General features: G+C 40.7%; 1 protein-coding gene and 2 non-coding genes across 3 annotated transcripts in view; all 3 read right to left on the bottom strand.

Annotated features, from left to right (window-relative positions):
* The window catches only part of LOC125966807 (xylosyl- and glucuronyltransferase LARGE2s), a 194593-nt gene that overhangs the window by 157914 nt on the left and 17478 nt on the right, over window positions 1-19201 (bottom strand). Inside the window, exon 4 of the mRNA XM_049717268.2 lies at window positions 10404-10724. Within this exon, the coding sequence (XP_049573225.2) occupies window positions 10404-10724 (321 nt within the window). The remainder of the gene's footprint in view (window positions 1-10403; window positions 10725-19201) is intronic.
* On the bottom strand, window positions 8339-8411 carry trnai-aau (transfer RNA isoleucine (anticodon AAU)). The gene has a single exon. It is a non-coding gene; the product is annotated as a tRNA-Ile (tRNA).
* On the bottom strand, window positions 8539-8611 carry trnav-uac (transfer RNA valine (anticodon UAC)). Its single transcript has one exon. It is a non-coding gene; the product is annotated as a tRNA-Val (tRNA).

Here is a 19201-nt window from a genome sequence, read left to right as displayed (position 1 = left end):
CGGGTTCATTGGGGCACTTCAGGGTCAATCCAAGATGGCCGCCACTCTGGAAGTGGGGGTCAAGGGTTGAATTGTGGAAGTGGGGGTGAAGGGGGTGAATATGGTAAGCATAAGGTGAACAAAGTGAATAAAGTTGGAATGGGTTGAATCGGTTGAAAAATGTAGAAATTAGAAGGGAAAAACTAAATTTTGGGAAAATTTGGTGTGAATTTCAAAATTGAAAATTTGGAAATTTTGCTAAGTGGGAAGGTGTGGAATAGGTAGGCAAAAGATGAACAGTTGAAAGTTGGAACGAGTTGAATCGGTGGAAAAATGTAGAAACTAGAAGTGAAAAACTAAATTTTGTGAAATTTTGCAAAATTTTGTGCAAATTTTAAAAGTGAAAACGTGAAATTTTTGAATTTGGCAAGTTTGGGAATGTCCCCAATGTGATTTGAATGTGTTGAAATAAGTGAATTTCAAACTGGAACAACAAAAATGTGAAATGTTGAATCTGCCATTAAGAATGAATGGGGAAAAAAATGCCACAAAATCGTGAATTTTGTGAAAACGGAAAATTTTTCGAACAAAAAAAATGTAAGCAGCCGTGTCATGAATATTTGGAATAAGTGAAAAGTGGAACGGAGTGAATCGGTTGAAGTATGTGGAAGGAGTTAAGCGTCAAAAAAGTGAGCGGAATAAGTAGAATAATAATAATAATAACTAGAATTTGCAATTCCTGAAGAAATTGCGTGTGAAGGTGAAGAGGTTGAATAAATACTTGGGGAATGTTGCAGAATGATGTTGAAAAGAGTTGAATCGGTTGAAAAATGTAGAAATTACAAGGGAAAAAGGAAATTTGGGAAAATTGGGTGTGAGTTACAAAATTGAAAATTTTGAATTTTGGGTAAGTGGGAAGTTGTGGAATAGGTAGGAAAATGATGAACAGTTGAAAGGTCGAATGGGTTGAATAAGTTGAAAAATGTAGAAATTAGATTAGAAAAACAAAATTGTAGAGAATTTTTGGTAAGTGGGTAGTTGTGGAATAGGAAGGCAAAAGAAGAACAGTTCAAAGTTGGAACAAGTTGAATCGGTTAAAAAATGTAGAAGTTAGAGCAAATCTTGAATCCTAATAGAGAATGAATGGGAATTAAAAGAAAAAAAATTGCACCAAGATTTTTTGAAATTTGGAACAAAAGGAAAAAAACAGCTTTAGGAGGTTCACTTTTGGGGTTAAAATGTTGAAATGGGTTTAATCGGGCAAAATTTGCAAAAGTTAGCGCAAATGTAGGTATTTAGGGCACTTAATGTTGAAATATGGTCACTTCCGGTTTGATTTGGGTCACTTCCGGTCTATTTGGGTCACTTCCGGTTTGATTAGAGGCACTTCCGGTTTATTTGGGGTCACTTCCGGTTTAAAAAGGTCACTTCCGGTTTGATTTGGGGTCACTTCCGGTTTGATTTGGGGTCACTTCCGGTTTACCTGAGGTCACTTCCGGTTCATTTGGGGTCAATTCCGGTTTGATTTGGGGCACTTCCAGTTCATTCCGGGTTCATTGGGGCACTTCAGGGTCAATCCAAGATGGCCGCCACTCTGGAAGTGGGGGTCAAGGGTTGAATTGTGGAAGTGGGGGTGAAGGGGGTGAATATGGTAAGCATAAGGTGAACAAAGTGAATAAAGTTGGAATGGGTTGAATCGGTTGAAAAATGTAGAAATTAGAAGGGAAAAACTAAATTTTGGGAAAATTTGGTGTGAATTTCAAAATTGAAAATTTGGAAATTTTGCTAAGTGGGAAGGTGTGGAATAGGTAGGCAAAAGATGAACAGTTGAAAGTTGGAACGAGTTGAATCGGTGGAAAAATGTAGAAACTAGAAGTGAAAAACTAAATTTTGTGAAATTTTGCAAAATTTTGTGCAAATTTTAAAAGTGAAAACGTGAAATTTTTGAATTTGGCAAGTTTGGGAATGTCCCCAATGTGATTTGAATGTGTTGAAATAAGTGAATTTCAAACTGGAACAACAAAAATGTGAAATGTTGAATCTGCCATTAAGAATGAATGGGGAAAAAAATGCCACAAAATCGTGAATTTTGTGAAAACGGAAAATTTTTCGAACAAAAAAAATGTAAGCAGCCGTGTCATGAATATTTGGAATAAGTGAAAAGTGGAACGGAGTGAATCGGTTGAAGTATGTGGAAGGAGTTAAGCGTCAAAAAAGTGAGCGGAATAAGTAGAATAATAATAATAACTAGAATTTGCAATTCCTGAAGAAATTGCGTGTGAAGGTGAAGAGGTTGAATAACTACTTGGGGAATGTTGCAGAATGATGTTGAAAAGAGTTGAATCGGTTGAAAAATGTAGAAATTACAAGGGAAAAAGGAAATTTGGGAAAATTGGGTGTGAATTTCAAAATTGAAAATTTGGAATTTTGGGTAAGTGGGAAGTTGTGGAATAGGTAGGAAAATGATGAACAGTTGAAAGGTAGAATGAGTTGAATAAGTTGAAAATGTAGAAATTAGAGTAGAAAAACAAAATTGTAGAGATTTTTTGGTAAGTGGGAAGTTGTGGAATAGGAAGGCAAAAGAGGAACAGTTGAAAGTTGGAACGAGTTGAATCGGTTAAAAAATGTAGAAGTTAGAGCAAATCTTGAATCCTAATAGAGAATGAATGGGAATTAAAAGAAAAAAAAATTGCACAAAAAGTTTCAGAAATTCTGAACAAAAGGAAAAAAAACGGCTTCAGGAGGTTCACTTTTGGGGTTAAAATGTTGAAATGGGTTTAATCGGGCAAAATTTGCAAAAGTTAGCGCAAATGTAGGTATTTAGGGCACTTAATGTTGAAATATGGTCATTTCCGGTTTGATTTGGGTCACTTCCGGTTTGATTAGAGGCACTTCCGGTCTAGCTGAGGTCACTTCCGGTTTATTTGGGGTCACTTCCGGTTTAAAAAGGTCACTTCCGGTTGAAAAAGGTCACTTCCGGTTTGATTTGGGGTCACTTCCGGTTTGATTTGGGGTCACTTCCGGTTTACCTGAGGTCACTTCCGGTTCATTTGGGGTCAATCCCGGTTTGATTTGGGGCACTTCCGGTTCATTCCGCGTACATTGGGGCACTTCAGGGTCAATCCAAGATGGCCGCCACTCTGGAAGTGGGGGTCAAGGGTTGAATTGTGGAAGTGGGGGTGAAGGGGGTGAATATGGTAAGCATAAGGTGAACATAGTGAATAAAGTTGGAATGGGTTGAATCGGTCGAAAAATATAGAAATTAGAAGGGAAAAACTAAATTTTTGGAAAATTTGGTGACAATTTCAAAATTGAAAATTTGGAAATTTTGCTCAGTGGGAAGGTGTGGAATAGGTAGGCAAAAGATGAACAGTTGAAAGTTGGAACGAGTTGAATCGGTGGAAAAATGTAGAAATTAGAAGTGAAAAACTAAATTTAGTGAAATTTTGCAAAATTTTGTGCAAATTTTAAAAGTTAAAACGTGAAATTTTTGAATTTGGCAAGTTTGGGAATGTCCCCAATGTGATTTGAATGTGTTGAAATAAGTGAATTTCAAACTGGAACAACAAAAATGTGAAATGTTGAATCTGCCATTAAGAATGAATGGGGAAGAATTTGCCGGAATTTTGTGAATTTTGCGAAAACGGAAAATTTTTTGAACGAAAAAAATGTAAGCACCCGTGTCATGAATATTTGGAATCAGTGAAAAGTGGAATGGAGTGAATCGGTTGAAGTATGTGGAAGTAGTTAACGGACAAAAAAGTGAGCGGAATAAGTAGAATAATAATAATAATAATAATAAAGGACAGCAATAACAATAGTGTGAAGGTCTTCACCTTCACACTAACTAGAATTTGCAATTCCTGAAGAAATTGCGTGTGAAGGTGAAGAGGTTGAATAAATACTTGGGGAATGTTGCAGAATGATGTTGAAAAGAGTTGAATCGGTTGAAAAATGTAGAAATTACAAGGGAAAAAGGAAATTTGGGAAAATTGGGTGTGAATTTCCAAATTGAAAATTTGGAATTTTGGGTAAGTGGGAAGTTGTGGAATAGGTAGGAAAATGATGAACAGTTGAAAGGTGGAATGGGTTGAATAAGTTGAAAATGTAGAAATTAGAGTAGAAAAACAAAATTGTAGAGAATTTTTGGTAAGTGGGAAGTTGTGGAATAGGAAGGCAAAAGAGGAACAGTTGAAAGTTGGAACGAGTTGAATCGGTTAAAAAATGTAGAAGTTAGAGCAAATCTTGAATCCTAATAGAGAATGAATGGGAATTAAAAGAAAAAAAAATTGCACCAAAAGTTTCTGAAATTTGGAACAAAAGGAAAGAAACGGCTTCAGGAGGTTCACTTTTGGGGTTAAAATGTTGAAATGGGTTTAATCGGGCAAAATTTGCAAAAGTTAGCGCAAATGTAGGTATTTAGGGCACTTAATGTTGAAATATGGTCATTTCCGGTTTGATTTGGGTCACTTCCGGTTTGATTAGAGGCACTTCCGGTCCAGCTGAGGTCACTTCCTGTTTATTTGGGGTCACTTCCGGTTGAAAAAGGTCACTTCCGGTTGAAAAAGGTCACTTCCGGTTTGATTTGGGGTCACTTCCGGTTTACCTGAGGTCTTTTCCGGTTCATTTGGGGTCACTTCCGGTTTGATTTGGGTCACTTCCGGTCTCTTTAGGTCACTTCCGGTTTGATTAGAGGCACTTCCGGTCTATTTAGGTCACTTCCGGTTTGATTAGAGGCACTTCCGGTCTAGCTGAGGTCACTTCCGGTTTATTTGGGGTCACTTCCGGTTTAAAAAGGTCACTTCCGGTTTGATTTGGGGTCACTTCCGGTTTGATTTGGGGTCACTTCCGGTTTACCTGAGGTCACTTCCGGTTCATTTGGGGTCAATTCCGGTTTGATTTGGGGCACTTCCAGTTCATTCCGGGTTCATTGGGGCACTTCAGGGTCAATCCAAGATGGCCGCCACTCTGGAAGTGGGGGTCAAGGGTTGAATTGTGGAAGTGGGGGTGAAGGGGGTGAATATGGTAAGCATAAGGTGAACAAAGTGAATAAAGTTGGAATGGGTTGAATCGGTTGAAAAATGTAGAAATTAGAAGGGAAAAACTAAATTTTGGGAAAATTTGGTGTGAATTTCAAAATTGAAAATTTGGAAATTTTGCTAAGTGGGAAGGTGTGGAATAGGTAGGCAAAAGATGAACAGTTGAAAGTTGGAACGAGTTGAATCGGTGGAAAAATGTAGAAACTAGAAGTGAAAAACTAAATTTTGTGAAATTTTGCAAAATTTTGTGCAAATTTTAAAAGTGAAAACGTGAAATTTTTGAATTTGGCAAGTTTGGGAATGTCCCCAATGTGATTTGAATGTGTTGAAATAAGTGAATTTCAAACTGGAACAACAAAAATGTGAAATGTTGAATCTGCCATTAAGAATGAATGGGGAAAAAAATGCCACAAAATCGTGAATTTTGTGAAAACGGAAAATTTTTCGAACAAAAAAAATGTAAGCAGCCGTGTCATGAATATTTGGAATAAGTGAAAAGTGGAACGGAGTGAATCGGTTGAAGTATGTGGAAGGAGTTAAGCGTCAAAAAAGTGAGCGGAATAAGTAGAATAATAATAATAAAGGACAGCAATAACAATAGTGTGAAGGTCTTCACCTTCACACTAATAATAATAAAGGACAGCAATAACAATAGTGTGAAGGTCTTCACCTTCACACTAATAATAATAAAGGACAGCAATAACAATAGTGTGAAGGTCTTCACCTTCACACTAATAATAATAATAATAATAATAAAGGACAGCAATAACAATAGTGTGAAGGTCTTCACCTTCACACTAATAATAATAAAGGACAGCAATAACAATAGTGTGAAGGTCTTCACCTTCACACTAATAATAATAAAGGACAGCAATAACAATAGTGTGAAGGTCTTCACCTTCACACTAATAATAAAGGACAGCAATAACAATAGTGTGAAGGTCTTCACCTTCACACTAATAATAAAGGACAGCAATAACAATAGTGTGAAGGTCTTCACCTTCACACTAATAATAATAATAATAAAGGACAGCAATAACAATAGTGTGAAGGTCTTCACCTTCACACTAATAATAATAATAATAATAATAATAATAATAAAGTAGAATAACAATGTGTGAAGGCCTTCGCCTTCACACAATAAAGGACAGCAATAACAATAGTGTGAAGGTCTTCACCTTCACACTAATAAAGGACAGCAATAACAATAGTGTGAAGGTCTTCACCTTCACACTAATAATAAAGGACAGCAATAACAATAGTGTGAAGGTCTTCACCTTCACACTAATAATAATAATAAAGGACAGCAATAACAATAGTGTCAAGGTCTTCACCTTCACACTAATAAAGGACAGCAATAACAATAGTGTGAAGGTCTTCACCTTCACACTAATAAAGGACAGCAATAACAATAGTGTGAAGGTCTTCACCTTCACACTAATAATAATAATAATAGAGAATGTTGTAGAATAACATATGTGTGAAGGCCATCGCCTTCACACAATAATAATAGAGAATGGTGTAGAATAACATATGTGTGAAGGCGATGGCCTTCACACAATAATAATAATAGAGAATGGTGTAGAATAACATATGTGTGAAGGCCATCGCCTTCACACAATAATAATAATAATAATAATAATAGAGAATGGTGTAGAATAACATATGTGTGAAGGCCATCGCCTTCACACAATAATAGAGAATGGTGTAGAATAACATGTGTGAAGGCCATTGCCTTCACACAATAATAATAGAGAATGGTGTAGAATAACATGTGTGAAGGCCATCGCCTTCACACAACTAAATGTGTAGTTGGAAATTAAATGTGTATAATTTTAATGTTTGTTAGATTGCAAACATGTGTCCCTGTTTTCTAGTAGTAGTAGTAGTAGTGGTAGTAGTTGTAGTAGTGGTAGTAGTAGTAGGAGGAGGAGGAGTTATATCGCACTTTACATTTCAGAGAAATCTCAAAGTGCTAATTTAATACCACACCACCTGCTTTTTTAAAGACACATTATTCACTCCATGTGAGGCCAACGGTATTGATGACATAAAACACACTTTGGTTACACCTTTTTTGTTACAAATTGTTTTTAATACATAACATGTATAGCGATTCTTTCCACCCCAATCTTCAATCAATCTTGAATGCACTTGGCAAAATTTTGCTACAAAATCAAACTTGTAACCCAACGCTACATGTGGACTCCAGAGTAAGCTCATCGTTAATGTTAATTACATGTGGACAAAGTGCACCCTAGCTGTTAGAAAAATTGTATATATGTATATATATATGTTATCATGCGTTCTCTAATGAGTACTTATTTATAATGTTACTGCTCAGTATGCTTGCTGCTTTGCCTTGCTTATTCTTATCTTGTGCAACAGAACAGAAGGATTACGGCTGGGTCAGGGGCGAGATGACGGTTGTGTCAAACAAGATACTGCTGACATCTCAGCGTCCACCAGAACAGATCGTGAAAACAACACGTCAAACGATGTGTCATGAACCTTCTGATCTTCCTTAAAGAACGTCATTTTCTCTTTTTATCTCTCGGAATCCAAGAAAGTTATTGATTGCTTAAACTGTTTTGCTGATATAGCCATATCTGCACGCAACACTTTGTGCATCACTTGTGTTTCTTTTCTCACGAGACGAAGCCCGCAATCTTTTTTTCCCCCCCTCACCCTCAGGGGCTAATCGTCTCACACTGTGGGTAGGGCATTCCCAATAAAAAGAGCGAGGAGTGTAAACAGAATTTTAGTGTAGTCAGATTGTAGAAAGCAATCTGTATCTCACTCCTCGCGAGAAAACTCAATATTCTGCCTCACTTGTGTTTGTCTGCTGATCCTTTTCTTTTATGCAGATATTCAATTAGCACTTCGAACCTGACACTAGCGGCCTGTTGGCGACAAAGGGATCAAGAATTGTCCCTGCATGTTACGTCACAAGATCCCTTGACAAAAAAGGTAATACCACTTGTTTCCACCCGGTGACCTTTCACTGGTGAAGCGAACATGATAACCACTACACTATGAAAACTTGCCTGACTATCGCATGGGAGCCGTCTTGCAAAAAGCCCCATCAGGGACTGCCGCCAGAGCCGTATTTTTCAAATGGGCTGACAATAAAGTTCATACCGCTTGTTCACACCCAGTTTTGAACCAAGGACCTTTTGCGGGTGAGGCGAACGTGATAATTACTACACTATGGAAACTTGTCTGACTGTGGCATGAGAGCCGTCTTGCAAAATGTCGCATCACGGACTGGCGCCGGAGATGAATTTTTCAAAGGGGCTGACAAAGAGATTCATATGGCTTGTTTCCACCCGGTTTCGAACCGGGGACCTTCCGCGCATTAGGCGAACGGGATAACCACTGCACTATGGAAACTTGAAAGAGATAACCACTACTCTATGGAACCTCGCCTGACTTTGTTACTGGAGCCGTCTTGCAAGAAGTGGCATCACGGACTGGCGCTGGATTTTTCAAATGGGCTGACAAAGAAGGTCAGAGGGCTTGTTTCCACCCGGTTTCGAACCAGTGACCTTTCGCGTGTAAGGCGAATGTGATAACCACTACACTATGGAAACTTGCTTAACAATCCTCTGAGAGCCGTCTTCCAAAAAGTAGCATCACGGACTGGCGCTGGAGAACATTTTCAAATGGGCTGACAAAAAAGCACATCTGGCTTGTTTCCACCCGGTTTCGATTCGGGGACTTTTCACGTGTGAGGCGAACGTGATAACTACTACACCACAGGTGTCAAACTCAAGGCCCAGGGGCCAAATACGGCCCGCCACATCATTTTATGTGGCCCGCGAAGACAAATTGTGCATCAAATTCGTGTGTCATTACTAGAATTACAAGTTGTCTTCACTTTTAATAATATATTTTTTTTTAAATATTTGACCAGTTTTTACTCGTCTGATTTGAAAACGAGTTATTTGGCAGTTTGTTTTGTAGGTTATCCTGTATATAATACGAGGTGCTCATACATTTATTTGGGTTGACAGTCATAATGGCCCTCCAAAAGAAGCTGTGACTACAATGCGGCCCGCGAAAAAAATAAGTTTGACACCCCTGCACTACACCATGGAAACTGCCCTGTCTGCAACTGGAGAGCCATCTTGCAAAAAATAGCATCACGGACTGATGCCGGGCTGTTTTCACTTTCGCGTGTTAGGCGAATGTGATAAGTACCCTGGAGAACTCTTTGGTATGACAGTGTCATTGTGTACCTTTACCTGCTGGGTAGCTGCCACTTCCACTGGGCACTGACACAAGGCCTTTCAACAAAGGCGTACTCCTCATTAGTGTAGTGGATAGTATCTCTGCCTGTCACGCAGAAGACCGGGGTTCGATCCCGTGATGGGGAGAGTTGTATTCTGGGAATAGCTTTAGGCGTGTGCGCGCACGCGTCCTTGCGATTTCCTTGTCTTAAGTCACTGTCAATGCCACTTGGCTTCCTTAATTCTTTATAATGTTAGAACTACACACATCTTGGGGAACTATTGCACCAAGTGGACTGACATGAACGATGGCTTCAACAGAAGAGATGTCAATTAAAACAAAGGAAGAAATTCTTATCAAACTCCTTAATGAAGGTACAGTAAATCATCGTGTTAGTTTGCAAAAGATATTAGTTGTTCACAGTCAGCTTTGTATAAAATCTTGACCAAGTACAAACAAGGGAAGGTTGTTAAAGGCAAGCATATGTCTAAATCAAGGCAAACATCACAGCGTCAAGACAAAAAACAGGACATTTTTAACACTTTTCTTATTGTGTCAGTTGAAAAGATGTTTGGGGCTGGTGAAATCAATTTTGAAGATCAAGAACATTCCTTAAAGACACATATGGTCTGTTAACACTCAATCCAATTGAAAGATTTGAGTGATTCCACAATTATTTTCTCCTCGTCTTGTTTTAAACAAGTAATCATTACTGACTACCACATTTTTATCTTTTAGTGTTTCATAAAGCTAAACAAGCAATTTGCAATTTGAAATCACTTTATTTGAGTCATGTCTGTGATGTGCTTTATTCTGCTAAATTAACTAAATGAGCATACTCGGAGACAGATGATTCCCTAGTTTTTGCTAGCTAATTTTCACAGGCTTGAAGCCCCGCTGCCAATTTGCTACGTGGACCAAACACCCTCTCCACGAGCTGCTGTGTGCAAGACGTCCATATTGTTAATACCAAAGTAATGAAACCATTACATTTAAAATAATGTACCTGAACAAAAGCAAGAATTTCCTAAAGGAGTCCAGAATTTCCTGAGGGAGTAATCCCAAAGGATTAAGAGTCTAAATCTAAATTGATAAATGAAACAGGATACTTAAACCATTTATGCTGGGGGAAAGTAAATTATGTTTATTTACCTCACACTTATGGACAGCAGGAATTCTTGGACACTCGGTGTGGTTGTTCTTCTCTTCCACTGTGTTGTACCCTTCCTCTGGTCCATTGTCAGCTGAGGCACCCCATGGCTGGTTGTCATAGTTCCTCTCAGCTGACTGGGTAGCAGTGTTCTGTGACTGGCTAAGTTGTAGTCTGATCTGCCTGTTCTCTTCTTCCACCTTTTGAACCCGTGACTCGAGGATGGCTCGTTCCAAGAACTGAGATGCTGGTGTGTCCACCAAACAAGGAAGAAGGAAAAGGGACCGACGATCTTTGGAAAGACAAAATAAAATCAGGACTTTCTTTTGTTAACGACTTAAAGGCGCTGACACACTGCACTTGTTTTTTACGGCACAGACACAAATGTGTCCAAACAAAGTACAGGAGTTCTCTCAGTTGTCTCAGTGGTCAACAAAGAGTGTACTTAGTGTGCAAAACATTACATATTGACTACTAACTATATGGACATTTAATGGGGTACAGTACACCACCAAACAGCCAAGAGCATTTTAAGGCAAAGTGTCTGAAGGAGCAGAACATCTTTGCTGTGTCTTTCTCTGTGTCAATGATTATCCATTCGTCTGTCTGTCCAGCCGTCCATCCATCCGCCCGTCCGTCCGTCCGTCCGTCCATCCATCCATCCACCCGTTTAGACTTTTGACACTTTTTCCTCATAAAGTGTCTTAAGGAACTTGTTTTGCATGGTGTTCACCATGGAGAAGAACGTAAGAATAATGGTGACCTGGCTCAAGCTTGCCATACTTGTTGCTGGTTAATAAATGAACAGGAATTTCACTCCATTAACTTTTCCCACTTTAACCTGAAACAAGTAGCAGGTCCACAATATAGATTTGTCGTCTTTGCAATGAAAATCACTGGCTTTACTGATAGAAGGAGGAAGAGATGAGTGGCAGCAGGAATTAGGAAATGGGTTACAAAGGCATATGAGGATCTCAGGGAGTTCAGGCTTGTCTGTGAACTCCAGCTGTTCAAAGACACCATCGAGGTGTATTTCAGGCTTCTTCAAGTTCCTCAATACTTTTTTAATGTAGCCTACAATGCCACCAAAGTATTTAGCACTTTTGATTCGGAAATTAGCCCATGACCATTTCTCCTTCTAGATGCCACATCTAATTTCATACGTAGATGCATTCCACCCAATTTGAAGTTTTTTTAATCTGCGTGACAGTGTTCAAGTGCTAAGGATTGGGGTCTTATCCCCGGCGCCCATGCTGCCAGGCGCGTCAACATGCTGTTCAATTGGTGTGCCACAGCACCTTATCATTGTGTGTGTTCTGCATTGATCTGCATTGCAGGGTGGTAGAGCGTCCGCCCTGAGACTGGAAGGTTGTGGGTTCAAACCCCGGCCGGGTCATACCAAAGACTATAAAAATGGGACCCATTGCCTCCCTGCTTGGCACTCAGCATTAAGGGTTGGAATTGGGGGGTTAGATCACCAAATGATTCCCGAGCGCGGCACCGCTGCTGCTCACTGCTCCCCTCTCCCCCAGGGGATGGATCAAAATCACATGGGGATGGGTTAAATGCAGAGGACAAATTTCACCACACCCAGATGTGTGTGTGACGATGATCATTGGCGGACTTCATGGAAGAGCATTTTTTGGGCGGTGGCAACAAGAAATTTTTTCTATTCTAAATTTTTTTAACACAATTACTTGGTATCAAGAAAAAACATGATTGCAACCATTAAAACTGCAATTTTTTGCAACACGTGCACAAACATCCATCCATCCATCCATCCATCCATCCATCCATCCATCCATCCATCCATCCATCCATCCATCTTCATCCGCTTATCCGGGGTCGGGTCGCGGGGGCAGCAGCTTTAGGAGGGACTCGCAGACTTCCCTCTCCCCAGCCACTTCATCCAGCTCATCCCAAGGGGATCCCAAGGCATTCCCAGGCCAGCTGAGAGACAGTCTCTCCAGCGGGTCCTGGGTCATCCCCGGGGTCTCCTACCAGCGGGACATGCCCGGAACACCTCCCCAGGGAGAAGTCCAGGAGGCATCCTGATGAGATGCCCGAGCCAACTCATCTGGCTCCTCTCAACGTGGAGGAGCAGCGGCTCTACTCCGAGTCTCTCCCGGATGACCGAGCTTCTCACCCTATCTATAAGGGAGAGCCCGGACACCCTGCGGAAGAAACTCATTTCGGCCGCTTGTATCCTGGATCTCGTTCTTTCGGTCATGACCCATAGCTCGTGACCATAGGTGAGGGGTAGGAGCATAGATCGACCGGTAAATCGAAAGCTTTGCCTTTTGGCTCAGCTCTCTCTTCACCACGACAGACCGGTACATAGTCCGCATTACTGCCGATGCAGCACCAATCCGCCTGTTGATCTTGTACTCCAACCTGCCCTCACTCGTGACCAAGACCCCAAAATACTTAAACTCCTCCGCTTGGGGCAGGATCTCATCCTCGATCCAGAGAGGGCATTCCACCCTTTTCCGACCGAGGACAATGGACTCGGATTTGGAGGTGCTGACCCTCATCCCGACCGCTTCACACTCGGCTGCGAACCGCTCCAGTGAGAGCTGGAGATCACGACTTGAAGAAGCCAACAGCACCATGTCATCTGCAAAAAGCAGAGACGCAAAGCTGAGATCCCCAAACCGGACACCCTCAACGCCTTGTCTGCGCCTAGAAATTCTGTCCATAAAAATTATGAACAGAATCGGTGACAAAGGGCAGCCTTGGCAGAGTCCAATCCTCACTGGGAACGAATCCGACTTAATGCCGGAGATGCGGACCGAACTCTGGCATCGGTGATACAGGGACCGAACCGCCCTTATCAGATGGCTCGGCACCCCATACTCCCGAAGCACCCTCCACAGAACCTCCCGAGGGACACAGTCTGTTAGGGTTTTCCAGGTTATCTTTATCGTAGGATTATGTTGGAATGCAACCGGTAATAAATAACCTACCTTGTCCCATCCTCCACAACGTCGTAAAACATCCCCTGATATGTTTTCACTAGAGCACAAGGGCTTCCTATTCAACCTACTCTTACCCCCACTCTGTTTCTCTTAATAAATATGCCCTTGCAGGAGGGAGAGTTTTAGACTTCACTCCTTCAACGTGTGGACTCTCCACCTGCAGGTGTCTAAAATGACTTACTTGTCTCCCGTGTGGTTCTTGCAAAATAAGTTGGAGTGAGCGAATCTCTAACACAGTCGAAAGCCTTCTCTGTTAGGGTTGAGAGATTAGTTTCATCCTATGATTATGTTGGAATGTAACCTGTAATAATTAACCTAACTTGTCCTGTCTTAACAAAGTAGTAGAACAAAGTGCTAAGATCCTTTAAACTGATTGACCAGCTGTAGAGGACGCAATCAAAGTTGTTCTGTTTACACAACATAGTAAAACACCCCCTGCTATGATTTGATCAGAGGCCAGGGGTTTCACCCCCACTCTCACCCCCACCCTGTTTTTCTCAATAAAAATGCTCTTGCTGGAGGCCTGAGTCAGACCTCATTCGATCATCGCTGTATGCACAGCGGCGAATCACTCTCCACTTGCAAGTGCTTAAAAGGGTCATACTGTGTGGTTCTCGTGTGGTTCTTGCAAAATAAGTTGGAGTGAGCGAATCTCTAACATTTTGGTGCCGAAACCCGGGACCCCTCATACCCGCTATCTGTGTGACGAAGAAGGATGTGCTGCATTGTCGATAAGCCAGCGTCCATTAGGAGGACCTGGAGGAGAAAGTCCTGGGAAGAGAATTCTTTGCTGGGCCAGCATCTTAGGTCTGCCTTCGACTGACAGAGGTGGATTGACGGGACCCGGCAGTGCAACGAACCAGGGGACAAGTAAGTTAAAGGCCTGAAGTTGTGTGATTGTGTTGTTGTTGTTAAACGCCTAAAAAGGTAGAAGTGCACAGGAAAAAGTAAGTTTTGTGGAAGGAGGGGGTGTTGTAGAGTCCCCCTCTGGATGAGGTGTCTCTTTTGGAGCAGTGGTTCTCAAACTGTTTTAAAATCTCAGTACCTCCGTGGATCATTATTTGACGACCACTGTTCTAAAGAGTACAACTTCGCGTTGACAGGGCTGGGGACAAGGACTGTTGTCTTTAGTTCCCAGGGAAGGTGGGGGGTGTTGTAGACTCCCCTCACTGGATGAAGCAGCTCCTTTTTTTTTAAAAGGAGGACTTCGCGTAGGCAGGGATAACTTGTGTGATTGAGTGTGTGACTGGTAGGATAAATTGACTAAATAGCAGTTCTAGCATTGATCCACGGCATTAATACAGGCTAGTAATTTGTTGAAAGGTCAATTTAAACCTGCATTGAGGATTCTCAAAGAAAAAAAATGAAAACAATTGTAAAACCTTAAACTACTAAAATTAAGATGGGAAATAAGAACGGTAAATCTCTTGCTCTGCTCTTCTTTGCGATGAGAAGTTGGCGAGTAGATTTCTTAATTGTATGCAATACATGCTGAAGTGGAAGAAAATGTATGGAGTACAAGGAAATTTGAAATGTGGAAGAAGTGGTAGAAGTGCTAGTGTGGTTGAAATCTTCACAAAGAGATGAGAACGAATTCAAGAGACAAAAGCTAGAAGGATGAAAACTGATGAGGTCACAAGTGTTTGTCAGACCAGGAGACAATAAGGCCCCTGTGAGCAGGTGCAAGGCCGCAGCTCAAGCCGGGGCTCAAGCAAGGGGCAAGAGGACTTTCCGGTCCTATGCAAATCATGTATTGAAATTTAAAAGATCTGAAACCTCTCCCATATGACAGCAAAACATGTCATTGTCAGGTTATCAAAAATATTTTTAGATTGTTAGAGCCCCTGTCCATACAAGAAGTATGACAATGCTGTTTGTATGCCCAATTACAAATGAATAGGGATCAAATTGTGTTACACTGAAGTTAAAATATGCAAATCAAGTGGTAAAGAAATGCAACTTGCTTCTAGAAGATAAATAAATAAAATTAGAATGTGCTGTACTTGTGTGCATGGGAGGGACCAGCTCATGATCGACCACAGGAAATGGCCAGCCTGTGACGAATCATTGGTGCTGGGACCTACCTTCTGCACGCGAGAGCTGTGCATGTGTGTGCGTATGTGTTAAATTGATAAAGATTGGCTAAACTTTTAGTATAAAGAAATGTGCTAGACTGTTGTCTATTCAATTTACACCGCAGAACAGAAACAATTTTGACAGATAAAAATGAGAGGAAAAGAGAGAAATCTGTTTGCGAGCAGAAACTAATCCACACTAGTGCATGTTAAGTGTTGAGCCCAAATTCGAAGAAGAAGAAAAAAACCGACAGAACATGCTTTCAGGAATTGGAAGAAGCTAAATTGTGAATTTAAGATTTTGCAATACTTCATTTAATAGGAATAATTGATTGGTTGTGTTATAAGATTATACAAAATTCTAAATGCAAGCTAAATCTGAGAGTTTGAGTTCTTCAAATTTAAAAACAAAGAAAAAATTCAGATTAATTTGCCAGCTGTTTGTTTTAGTTAAGTTTTTTTTTTTTTTTTGAATTGGTGGATTGTTCTACCAGGAAACCTGAGTTGAAAATGATGTATGAATGTTGTGTGGTGAGCTTGGATGAATTGGGACCAATGTGATAGGAAGACTCCTTTTTGGAGACTGAGTGAGATGCATATGATGAGCATTGATGAATGATTGCGTGAATGAAAGGTTGAATGGTTGAAACCGTTGGCGACTACTATAGAAAATTAGTAGAGCGACTTTGATGAAAGAGTTATTTTGAGCAGGTTGAATGCTAAAAAGAAAACTTAGCTTTTGGATTGATAATTAACTAGAGAAAAACTGGAGAACCAGTAACACATGTAGAAGATGTGTGAACTGAGAAATTAAGAAGCGTTTTGGAAAGAAAGTCAAATTAAATGATGATGAAATCATATGTAGTAATACGACACTTTAGTACATATCGATTCTCTAAATCATACAATTGAGTAAAATAAAACATACGTTTTGATTCGTATTCAAATTTCTAAGATTCTTGTGATAAACAATGAGAAAACGATTGAAAAGTAACTAAAGAAACTACAAGAAAGTGAAAATGTCTAATCATTTGCTAGCTGAGTCGCTCCTTATTCGGGGAGGCCATCCATTTACTTGCTAAGCTAGTTGTGAAAACAGTCCAATTGCCACGAAAAGTAGCTATATGCACGTGTGCAGTACACACACACACGAGACTACGAGGTGTCAAGAGGTAACAAGCTTGCAGACAGATTCCACAAAGCTGCAGCGCAAAAGACACTTCAAATTTTATACACACAAGAAGCAGATTAAATCACTGAAACATTTTTAAAGATGTGCAGCGACAAAGTCCATAGAGCGAAATTCAATTATGGACGAAAAAAGGGGCACGATTAGAGAATGGCATCTATAAATGACCCACCCAAACATAGAACCTATGCAAATGGGCAGCAATATTGAGCCATGGTGCGTGTCACATGGCTCAAGAGGAGGGATAGTGGGGCAGGTCAGTCAGCTTTATACAACATATGGATTTGATTCATAGTCAAAACATTTTCAAAACAAAACAATTTCTTTTGTAGAGCTTGTTTCAACAAAAACAAAAACACTGAATGCCTTCAATTTAAAATATCAATTTGACCTTTGCAGGATGGTCTGCTGTGTCGGATCTGGACTGCCATGAAAGTATGATGTTTATATGTGTACTTTGTCAACAACCGCTGTAGATGTTAAAGAATGGGATGAATATCTAGAATGAATGTGGATAATTTGTTTCAGGTAACTAACTATAAGAGTAACTGAAAAAAGAAACAATTGATTGCTTATGGCAAAACAAGCTGCAAAGACAGAAAAAAATTGAATATGTCATATGTATGGATTTGCGACCGATTATTTATGTTGTACCGTTGCCATTGACCAAAGATTGTGTGAAATCTGTCACGTCTATTGGATTGTGAAGTGTGTGACAGAGCATTCTATATAATATCTATTGAGAGAAAAAAAAAAAGAAGCCATTGCTTTCAGGGAATGTAGTCAAGCGAAATTGTATATACATCAACATGCCAAGATCTGGGGAAAAAGCTGGTAAAAACCAAAAATATCTTTAAATTTGGGAGGCGACGATGATCTGACCGAAATTGATGCAATTGGAGTCCCTAGAGGAGTTTCTGATTAATAAGAATTAAATGACCAAATTGCAGCGGGATGGGAGTCCTCCATTTGCTGCTGGTGAACGATGAACAAGAACGTAGACAGGATGAATTACATCCATTGCAACATGCAGAAATTGGGCAAACGGACACAAGCGGGGCTCGAGGCAGTGCATGAACAGCTAGCCACACCTTCCCTAATGTCGATCCAGAACCACAATGCTCATGATATGTTGTTGTCTGAGAAAGGAGGCGTCTGCGCAATGTTTGGAGAACAATGCTGCACCTTCATCCCCAACAACACCGCCCCTGATGGGAGCCTGACAGATTGCAGGCCTGCGATCCCTCAAAACGAGGATGAAAGAGCACTACAAGTGGATGAATACTTTTGGGAAGTATAACGCCATTGTGTCCTCAATTTTACCATCAGTTGCAGTATTGCTGCTATGCTCACCTTGTATGGATGTTGCAAACCGTGTCTTCGTGCTCTGTTTAATCGTCTCGCCACTACAGTAATATCGCCCATGGAGGACGAGATTGCTCAGATATACCTAATGTCTGAGCGGCAACAGTCTGTGTTACCAGACTTTTCCCAGATCCGTGGGATTCTGAATGATGACATCGCAACGTTTATCCTTTGGTGTAAACATATTTGCACATGTACAACTTCTTAGACGTGACAGATGTGATAATGATAATGAGACGTAAATTGCGTAGATGCTGTTCTGTTGAGCATGTTTTACGGAAACTTGTTGATTTGACCATCAAAAATGCTTCGCAAGTGATGGATACAATGATGTACTGTTTCTGTGTTTTTCTTTTTATTTTTTATTGATAGCATTCTGGTCGCCTAAGGCAGAGGGACCGTGTGAGAATTTTCCTGCTAATAACATCTGGCCAGCAGGTTTTTCGCTTACACAATAAGTTTGATCTGGGGTATTAAGGTAATACCTCATCTTCACTGGAAAGTGTTGCTATCATTGTTTGTTGTTTTTTATTTTTACTATTCTTCTTTCTTCATTATACATATATATGTGTTTTTTTTACTTGTCTTTGTTGTTTGGGGTGGCATAATCATATGATAAAACAGGAGGGAGATGTTAGGGTTTTCCAGGTTATCTTTATCGTAGGATTATGTTGGAATGTAGACTATAATGATTAACCAATCTTGTCTTGCTCTCACAAAGAAAGCTCAGCGCCGCTTGTACTTCCTGCGGAAGCTCAGGCGTGCATGTGCTCCTCAGGCAGTCCTGTCTACATTTTACCGTGGCACCATTGAGAGCGTCCTCACCAGTTGCATCGCTGTCTGGGGTGGTAACTGCACTGAACAGAACTTGAAGGCCCTGCAGCGCATAGTGAATACGGCTGGTAAGATTATTGGTGCTTCGCTACCCTCCCTGAAGGACATTTACACCTCCCATGTCGCCCGCAAGGCAACCTCGATTGCCAGAGATGTGAGTCACCCGGCTCACTCTTTGTTTGACCTTCTGCCCTCTGGGAAGAGGTACAGGAGCCTGCGCTCCCGCACCACCAGACTCGCCAACAGCTTCTTTCTCCAGGCTGTTAGGGCCCTGAACTCGCTACCCCCTTCTGCGTAGCGTGCGGCACTGTTGCGCTACTTTCGGGAATGTCTGCTGTACGCGCACTTGCTCCTTTTTT

Source organism: Syngnathus scovelli, chromosome 4, assembly GCF_024217435.2.
Source record: "Syngnathus scovelli strain Florida chromosome 4, RoL_Ssco_1.2, whole genome shotgun sequence".
Lineage (NCBI taxonomy): Eukaryota > Metazoa > Chordata > Actinopteri > Syngnathiformes > Syngnathidae > Syngnathus > Syngnathus scovelli.
The sequence above is the reverse complement of the archived record's forward strand: the minus strand, read 5'-3'. Positions and strand labels throughout refer to the sequence as shown.